The sequence below is a fragment of the Polypterus senegalus genome, chromosome 18 (assembly GCF_016835505.1).
Source record: "Polypterus senegalus isolate Bchr_013 chromosome 18, ASM1683550v1, whole genome shotgun sequence".
NCBI lineage: Eukaryota > Metazoa > Chordata > Cladistia > Polypteriformes > Polypteridae > Polypterus > Polypterus senegalus.
In genome coordinates, this window is record NC_053171.1 from 10274054 (window position 1) to 10284545 (window position 10492).

At 37.0% G+C, this 10492-nt stretch overlaps 1 protein-coding gene across 1 annotated transcript in view; it reads left to right on the plus strand.

Annotated features, from left to right (window-relative positions):
- Positions 1 to 5249, plus strand: part of LOC120519066 (Fc receptor-like protein 5) — a 68272-nt gene extending 63023 nt beyond the window's left edge. Inside the window, exons 16-18 of the mRNA XM_039742153.1 lie at positions 1480 to 1554; positions 3144 to 3205; positions 4605 to 5249. Of these exons, the coding sequence (XP_039598087.1) occupies positions 1480 to 1554; positions 3144 to 3205; positions 4605 to 4610 (143 nt within the window). The 3' untranslated portion in view covers positions 4611 to 5249. The remainder of the gene's footprint in view (positions 1 to 1479; positions 1555 to 3143; positions 3206 to 4604) is intronic.
- The last annotated feature ends 5243 nt before the right edge of the window (positions 5250 to 10492 follow it).

Sequence of the window (10492 nt, forward strand, 5' to 3'; positions counted from 1 at the left end):
TCCATCAGATGGGTCATTTCCTGCTGTATCACCGTATCTATAGATTGATGAATGATCTGTTCTGATATGGCTCTGTCAGCACTGCTGTTATACACAGCTATTATATGACTGACTACAATGAGTCTTTTAAACTGTACAAGTCATGTCAGCTTTGTCAGATTTGTTCCATCATTAGTCTGCTGACAGCTATACAATCACCATTTGCTGGATTTTAGACTTCCAGCATCCTTTTCCATGCCTTGTTCAAAACAATTTAAGCCTAAAATCTTGGGCATTCTATTTCTGAATCAAGCATACACACAAACACACACACACACACACAGACATTATCTGTTGGTTGTCTTAAGCAGCATTATCAGAATATTTGATCAGTCACAAGTTCCTTTTACACATACAAGCTACTCAGTCAATAGCATGTATGGTAAAAAGAAAGCCGAGGCAAAAATCCTTCAAAACTTGAACCCATCAGTTTTTCTGAGACCTAAAATAATTTAATAGGAAAATCTCAGCTTGGCATATGTGTAAACAATGGTATAAGATTTATGAGCAATATTTGGAAAATGTCATGGAATCCTCAGAAGGTCATGGTGACCATATTAGAAGGAAATTGAGCATAAGAGACTCAAAAACCTATCTCAGTCTTTGCACAGGCATTTAATTATTTTATAAAGTTAACATTTTTTAGATAAATTAATGTACATAAACACAATGACAACATACTAGACCATTCCTGCTCACCCCCTTATTTTCTCTGAGACCAGAATATAACTCTGCATTCTGAGATCTTTTGCATACTGTGCCTTAACTGAGATCAGAGTTTCAAATGTGATGTAATGCAATGACAACTCCATTCATTCTACACCTCTGCGTGTCTCATCACACATTGTGACATGGAGCAAACAGAGTATTATTATTAAAACCAACAACAACATTTATTTATATAGCACATTTTCATACAAACAGTAGCTCAAAGTGCTTTACATAATAAAGAATAGAAAAATAAAAGACACAATAAGAAAACAAAATAAATCAACATTAATTAACATCGAATAAGAGTAAGGTCCAATGGCCAGGGGACAGAAAAAACAAAAAAACTCCAGACGGCTGGAGAAAAAATAAAATCTGTAGGGATTCCAGACCATGAGACCACCCAGTCCCCTCTGGGCATTCTACCTAACATAAATGAAACAGTCCTCTTTGGATTTAGGGTTCTCACGGAAGGACTTGATGACGATGGTCATGTAGACTTCTGCCTTTTAATCCATCCATCATTGTTGGAGCATCATGAAGCTTTGAGTAGGTGGAGGTGGCACAGGCCATCACCACAAAGAAACCGGAAAAAGAAACAGAAAAAGAGAGTAAAACCTTTCATGATTCACTCTCTGCAGTCTGAAACTTTGAAATCTGAATTCTCAGCATTCATGTGTGCTTATGTCCGAGGTGCACTATTAGTTACTTTTCATTTTTTTGTTTTTGTAGATGACACTGCTGCAAAATTTAATAATGCTGTCTTTTCAAATGCTGTACAAGAAAAAGTACAGAAGAAGAAGAAATGTGAGTTTTCCTTTACTTAAAAGTTTGACAGGCTGACTTAACTTCCCAATACAGAAACTGAAGATAGATAGATAGATAGATAGATAGATAGATAGATAGATAGATAGATAGATAGATAGATAGATAGATAGATAGATAGATAGATAGGGGGAAGCATGGTGGCGCAGTGGGTAGAGCTGCTGCCTCGCAATTAGGAGACCCGGGTTCACTTCCTGGGTCCTCCCTGCGTGGAGTTTGCATGTTCTCCCCATGTCTGAGTGGGTTTCCTCCACAGTCCAAAGACATGCAAGTTAGGTGCATTGGTGATTCAAAATTGTCGTGGGGGTGTGTGTATGTTTGAGCATGTTTGGCTCCCTGCCTGGGGTTTGTTTCTTGCCTTGCGCGCTGTGTTGGCTGGAATTGGCTCAAGCAGATCCCCGTGACCCTGTAGTTAGGATATAGTGGGATGGATAGATAGATTTAGTGATAGTGATAGATTTAATTAGATAATTAGATAGATAATCAAATTTAGTATAGTAGGCAGGATTAGATAGATAGTACTTCAATTGTCCCAAAAAGGAAGAAAACTTCTGACATGGCTAAAGACAAAAGAGCACTTACATCGAGGCATTAGAAAGACTTATTGCCGTAGGTATGAAGGAGCCCCAGTGGCTTTTCTTTACAAATGTCTAATGAATAATGTATTGGCTGAAAGTACTCAATGTTAGTGTGTCAGATAGAGAATTTATAGCATCCTTAGTGACAAACTGAACAGGCAGTGAAGGAGGCCACATAGTTGGTCAGCAATGGCCTTAAATCCTGAAGGACTGAACCATGGGGTTCTGCAGCTTTTCCTGTGTGTGGTCTCCTCAGTTGTCTCCTCACCTGGTCATTCATTATATACATCCCATACTGTTCATTAGTGGTGGACTCATCACTGTCCATGCCATTTGAAGTGATAGGAGTTGTTGATGTCATAGGGATGGCTTGGAGGACTTCTCATTAAGAAAAGGTCATGGTAAGGAGAAATCTATCTATAAAAAAATTACTTCCAGACATTAGCTTGGTGCATATTCCCTTTTAACACCTGGGCCCTGGATTGCTTGAGTCCAGTAATTGTGCTCAGTTCATTCCAAACATCTTTCATGTTTTCCTGAGTGAGTTTGTTGTCTATTTTAGCTTTGTACACTTCCTTCCTTTAACTCAGCTTTTGCATCAGCAATCGCAGTATGCCCCTTAGAACCCGATTTGAATGCTCTTTTCTTCTATTGCTGTTTCATTCCTTGTGGTCATTAGTTGTTTTTAAGCCCTTGTTTAAGTTTAGCAGATGGGAACAGAATTATGAATTTGTTCCCCTTGTAAGACAAATGACAGCAAAGACTCTGCAGGTGCTGTACTCTGATGTCAATTTTAATGAATATTATGGATAAGACAAAATAGGTGGATTAACTAATAAAAAAAAAGAATGTGGCAGAAGTGAGGGAAGCAAAGTAAGAAATTGGGGACTATTCCAGTGTGCCCACCATTTGTCAGTTTTGGTATGCTAAATATGTTCCAGTTTTACTTTTTGCCTTAATTAACGCTTACTTATAAACACATGCGTTTTGCAGACGGACCTCCTGCAGTTGATCCCAGTGCTCTTTATGCTTCAGTTCTCCCAAGAAAACACAAGGTAATTAGTTTTAATATTTGGCTAACCAAAATTTATGCCCAGTGTTATTCCTGTTAATTAAAACTTAAACAAAATATGTTGTAAATGAAAAACTAACTAAACTAAAACTAAAATACAAGTGCAGTCTAAAAACTAGAGTTAAAAATAAAAAATAAAAAACTAAACTAATTTTTAAAATTTTATTTTTGATTTTCAACACCATAACAGTGTCAGTGTCTATATGGAGTTTGCGTGTTCACCCCATGTGTATGTGGACTGAGTACGCGTAACTTCAGATAGAATTCAATGGCTGGATATAAGAAGTGAGCCATTAAGCCCTCCCAGTTCCCTAAATCTGTTTATTCCATCATATGTTGTTCAAAAGCATCCTTCCAGTTTAGGCTCACAAGTAGCATCCCAGGCTTTGCAAGTTGCTACTTAAGTGAATGATCCGAGATGTTGCTATAACAGATATTCAGTATTTAATGTAAATTTAATGTATGCCTGTAGAAATGCAGTACTGTACATGGAAACAAATGAATCTCTATTTCTGCTACTATTATTAATACACTAATACAGTTCAAGTTGTGATTTCAACAGTATTTAAACAAGTCAAGCAAAGTAAGAATTCCCTAAAAAATGTACTTTCAAAGTTTCGAAATGGGTAGATGACTCATACTCTTCATGTTTCGTCATAATCCCATTTCTCCCATCAGAGAAATTAAATATAAAATAAGAGTATATGTGTATGTTGGCCTTACTGCTCTATATTGGAAGCCTTGAACTGTCACATTGTCAGGAAAAAATGGAGTTCTGTCACACACAGTGATATTTTATGGATTAAGTTTATAGGTACAATGGGAATGATCTGACAACTCTAAAGAAAACCGTACTTTTACACTTGCAAAACTGTCCTTGTGAACATTTTTGGTGAGTAATATAAAGCTAATAACGTCAAAATCTAAAACTGAATAAAGACAAAAAAGAATGAAAAACTAACATTAGAAAATGGTGAAAAACTAAAATTTAAAAAAAAAATGCGAAAATATAATCAAAAACTAAATAAAACTAAAAAATATCTTAAAAACCAGACAAGCACGGCTTGTGTCTTTCCTTATAAACACGAGGACACGGCGTTTCCCAGCAGCCTGTCACCGATCCTGTTGGTAAGCTGCATGACTCTTCCCTGCCACTTTGATTTTCTATAACAGAAAAAGTGTTGTGAAGGCTCCTCATGTCTATTTGTTGTGAATAAAAAAACAGAGTTTGAGGTTTAAAGTCGGCTCCTACATCCTCAGAGAACATCACAGTAGTCAGTTAAACAACAGTTTCCATTCCAGGACTGTGTCCCTCCCTTTCAGTTCCTTCTCCTGGTCACAATTACTAATTACAGTTTTAATGTTTCTCCTTTTTTTGACAGAAGTAGCATGTTTTGGTTTCTGGTGTCATATCTGTGAGACCGCAGACACCTCAAGGTCCTCAGCTGGCATGCCTCTAGTTGTCAGCCATTTCTGATACTCTAAACTGACCAGTTTTTGTCAAATGGAGGAGCAATCTGGAGCTGTGGTGTCTCTGTAATGAATGACAACAGCAACAACAATAAGAGAAAAGAAGAAATCAACACTTTGGATGAGGACAGACTCCATTAGTGCAACAAAAGTGATCAAATCTTATTCACGTGAAGTCTTCACACCAAATTCAAGTTTGATTTTTGAAGTTTTCCCAAAAGCTGCTTTCAACCAAACTGCCAGACAAACCATTCTATAGATTAAAATTTTTCTTTGGTCAATAAATATATAAGTTTCTTCATGGCAAATTAGGCATTCCTTTATTCATCCCTTTGTACAACATTATTTAATATTAATATGTTGGTTTCTGTTCTTTTAAACTAATGATGTCTTCTTGCAAAACAGATGTCCTACTGTAATATTTGACCTTGTCCATGAAGATCTCTGCTTATGAAAAATGACTAAAATTAGGTCTTCCATTTTCGTGCCTCATTATATACTTGATTGAGTAGAGGATTACATCCATCCATCCATCCATTTTCCAACCCGCTGAATCCGAACAAAGGGGTCACGGGGGTCTGCTGGAGCCAATCCCAGCCAACACAGGGCACAAGGCAGGAACCAATCCTGGGCAGGGTGCCAACCCACCGCAGGACACACACAAACACACATTGAATATAATATTTTCCTCCTCTCCTATAAATTGCTTTTAAATTAAATGTGCACAGTTGTAACAAGCTTTTAACATTTTGATTTATTTTATCCACAGTCGATGTCCAGTTCTTGTTTATTAGCAGTTTTTTGTGGAAATCTGGAATCTGTATGATTAATAATTAAAGTCTGGATGCCCAAAATAGGTGCAGCTGTTTTGAAAGTCTGGATTCTCATTTCTTTTCATTCCCCCTTTTACTTCTGCTTGTCTGGAGCCTTTCCATCCTCCATTCATCCTTCTGTCTGCCTAAATTTATTTTTAATTTACAATGTTTTACCATTTTGATATTGAATGATAATGACATAATCAGCCCCACTATTTTGAATTTTGGTTGCCGTGATGCCACATGTCACTAGTACACGTCTACATACACTTACACGGATCTGATGGTCATGACAGCCACCTTATTTAGGAAGCTGCATGCTCAGTCATATTTGAACTTTGTTTCAAATAAAGGAAACAATGTTTAACTAGAAAAAACATTCATCTGGCCATTTCTTTGCAAAGCAATTTTTGACTTTTGGATTTGATTTTATTTTGTATTTGATTTCAATCCTATGTTCTCTAATTGCTTTTGCTTTGAATTCTAAAAGACTTCTGTCTTTCAGTTTCTACTCAATCCTGACAATTCATCATGTTTTACCCATTAAAACTCCACAGCACTCTGTGTAATTGAGAATTAAGGTTAGAAAGCAAACTTATTTGAAAAGACAGAAACAGTTACAGCACCTTCTTTCTAGGAGATTAGGCTTCTTGATTTGCTAAATTTCTTATCGAGCCCTCTAGTGGTGTTGTTTAGTACTACTGATGTGGGCGGGACTTTCTTTTTATGTGAGAAGACATGGGTATAACCAACAGGAGAGAGCTCCGCCCCTTTTGGTACCCAGTTAGATGATGTCAACAGTCATATCACTAATACTTTCAAACTTGATTGGTTGTTTTGCTTAGCCTCTTTTCCAATAGATATTTATTCTTCAGAATCAAATCTCAGACTTCACAAAGTTGGACATTAATAGTATTATTTTGTCTGTTTTTCTTTGGTATGTATTATCTTTTTATTTACACACACACACACATATATATATGTTTGTTTGTTTGTTTTTAATTTTCTTGTTTAGTGCCATTCCCCAATATCCTGGTCTCTGTCTAATAAAGACCATTGTTATGATACTGTGGCACAAGTGTGTGAATGTGAAAATGCAGAAGTCCTTTGAATTAACAGAGTCTGAACTTTCTTAAAGAAAAGAAAGAGAAGAGCCACCCCCCAAAAAAATCTTCAGCTTTATCATTTAGCAGAAAGACAGCTTTTGATCATTTTACCCTTTTAAGTAAGTTTGAGCTTTTAGCTTTGCCCATTTAACATAGAAGTCTCTTACGCTTGTTAATTTAAATCAGGCTCCTGTTGTTCTGCCATTCACAAAAAACAACCACATTAAGGCACCAGGAATCCCAGAATGCTGACTTCTGAGCAGCATTTGCTCTCCCGTTTGTCCAAAAGACTTTTTCAGAGTAATTTAGTTTCCTCTTCAAGTTCTAAAGATTTCCACATTAGGTGAACTCAAAGCTCGCCATTGGCCCAGGATGAGTGGGATCATCTTGTCCAAGATGGGTCACTGGATTGTACTCAGTAAAGCTTGCAAGGACTCCATCTCCACGTGCCCCTTCATGAAACACAGTTTGGCACAATTAATATATATATATTTTAACTTTGAGTTGATTTATACAAGTTTTATTAGGCAGCACAGTGTGAGTGCAACATTGTGAATTTCAGATTTTGTTATGCTTTTTATTATTAATGTATTTTTTAAAGAACAGTTTGGTGTCCTTAGGGCATTTGAAAGAAGCCTTTGCTTTTTGATGAGCATTTTTGTTTGAAATTTTCAATTTATGTATTTAGAATGTTTTATTAATAATACACAGTATGTTTTTAATTAAGTGCATGGATTCACAGTCGGGTCAGGTTGAGGAGCATGCACTGGTACAGCACGTTGCTGCACCCACCACACGACAAAACAGCTCAGAGTCCTGGCTGGCAGCCCCCCTGGCAGACACATGGTCCTTTGTGTTAAATATTGTAACAATTCTAAAATTTACTAATTTGCTTTTATTAATAACATAGAAATACTGCAGTATGCATTTGTCTTTATTATTCATCATTTACTCTGCTATTGTCTGTTTCCTATTTTTAGCACAATTTTCCTTTTGTGTTACTCTAACTAGATTGTATTTTTTTTAAATCATAAATGTATTTTTAATAAGATCAGTGGCCTAACTATAGGCAGTGTGGGTTAAGCAGTTGCTCTGGGGTCCATGCAGTTTGGGGCCCATTGGGATGACATGGCTGTTGTTTCGCAAAGTCTATTATTAACATGTCTGCCTACTTGACATCGGAATGAAAAAGTTTATGTTGGAATCCAGTCCTGGCTGCAGATAAAAATGAGTCCACATATGAAATACTAAGGTGGGCATGGTTTGATAAAAATCACAAAAATCAGACAAATAAAAGTATACCCAACAGTGCAAGTGGGGGATTTGACATGCTATTGCCAGGGCTTAGTCGAGCTAAAAGACCCCCTGGAGCCAGGGATGGTTGTATCATTCTTATAACTCCATAAAGCTTAATTACAACCATTATTTTTTATGTAACTCATTCACTTGACATATCTCACTGATGGCGATCATTTCTTATTTGGATTTAATTTAGTTTGACACAAGTGGGGCCTAATATGTTCTTGCACTAGGGCCCATCAAGTTCTAGTCACAGTACTGTTAAAAGGTAACTGTTGTTTGTATACATTTATAAACTGATTTATTATATGATGCATACAATAAAAAAATAAAAGCAATAATTTTCATTATGAATGTCTGTGTTTACTTCAACTTAACCTCACTTGTGGGAGACTTCACTGGGTGTTCATTCTACGCACCAGCACTTTGAATCACAATCTGTATCAATGGTCCCTGCTTTGTTTAGAAAATTCAGCAGTGCCGTCCCTTTTTGACAAAGCTAAGGAAGGTCAGTCTGTTTCTTGGATCCTCACTAACACCTGTAGATGTGGAGCAGAGGACGTGTCGCAAGTGGCCTAGCTGGATCACAGTCTGGTATGGCAAGTGCACTGTAGCATAAGATTTAACCAGCAGATACAGCACAGAGCTCATACTCTTCATCACATTTCTCCCATCAGTATTCCTAATGCCTTACTCTGCTCCTGACGGCTGAAGTTTCACATTATTTAACACTTATCAGATGTCTGCACCGCACGTCAGCTGTAATTACAATACAGACCGAAAGCTGAAGTTCAAGATTCTTTAATCAAATCGTCATTCATCCCCCTATTTTTAAGAACCCTAATGTTCCAATGTAGTGTCATTGGAGATGCAGCCTGTCCAAGAAGCACTGGATGTCAGACATCGGAAGAGACCACACGCATATTGCACCACCGGACCAGTTTAACGTCACTGATGAATCCTCTTTGCTCATTTCTGTGGTGTGGGAACATCTCAGTGTGGTTAGTGCAACTGAATACTGGACTGAAGAGGTCATTTGTAGTATGAATTGTAATCACAAGACTCCGTTTCACCAATCAGACGTAGCAACAATAATCACATGGCTCCATTTCACAAATCAGACGTAGCCATGCAGTCACATGACCACACTCAAACTGCTGTGGCGGCATAGCGGCACAAACTCCTCATAGAGAGCGGACAGGGAAAGAAAGAATACATGAAAAATGAGAGCCAACTCCTGCTGAAGCTCAACCATCACTTCACTGAGTGAAGAACAAGCACGTGTTAACTAAACACGCACAGACACAGACAATCAAGGTAAAGTGAGACTTCTTGGACATGCACGAGCTGCCTTGTTCTGATGTTATTTTCTATCAGCTGTGCTATTTGGAGGGTAAGTGAATATGCAGTATTAGACTGTCAGTGCACAGTCCGTATATCTCGTCACTGTAAATAGTCTGCACTGTTCAAACACACATGTCACCTACTGTAGGTATCGGCTTCAAAAGCTTTGTTGTGAAAAACTGAGATTTGGAACTTTGTGTTATTTGTGCATCTTTATTTTGTAAAGATGTTATTTATTTTTACTCATTTTTTATTTTATTATTTGGAAATAGAAGAATTTGCACATTATTTTATATTTTTGTCTGTCTTATTACATTTCTAAAAAATAAGTCATTTATTATGATTACTCAGTACTTGAGTAGTCTTTTCACCAAATACTTTTTTACTCTCACTTGAGCAATTTTTTGGATGACTGCTTTTTACTTCTACTTGAGTAATATTATTTTGAAGTAACGCCACTCTTACTTGAGTACGATTTTGGGCTACTCAACCCACCTCTGATTGAGAGTGAAAGTTCAGCACCAGCACAAAGGAGAATCAAAGGGCTGTTGTTTAACTCTTGCTTTGTTGGCTGTTCTTCATAATGGAAGCACTATGAACTGTCCACCTTGAATTAAGAGGACGAGTCAGGCAGGACAGCATTCATAATTACAACCTAGCAAGAAGATACGGCAATTCTGGAATTCAATCGAAGTAGAGGCTTTAATAGATAGATAGATAGATAGATAGATAGATAGATAGATAGATAGATAGATAGATAGATAGATAGATAGATAGATAGATAGATAGGCACTATATAGATAGATAGATAGATAGATAGATAGATAGATAGATAGATAGATAGATAGATAGATAGATAGATAGATAGATAGATAGATAGATAGATACTTTATTTAGTCCCAAGGGGAAATTCACATAATCCAGCAGCAGTATACTGATACAAAGAAACAATATTAAATTAAATAGTAATAAAAATGAAAAAAATTAAAATAAAATTAATGTTCGCATTTACTCCCCCGGGTGGAATTGAAGAGTCGCATAGTGTGGGGGAGAAGTAATGTAGGTTACGGATGGGAGTGAGACAGCTAGCAATGACAACAGGGTCACCATTTTAAAAAAAACATAAACCTTTGCTTTCTTTTGTTAACCCGTTCTACAAGTACATCTGGGTGACACTGAATACTTCAGCTAGTTTTTTTTAAAGGATGGCATAGTGGCACACTGGTTAGGCGCTGC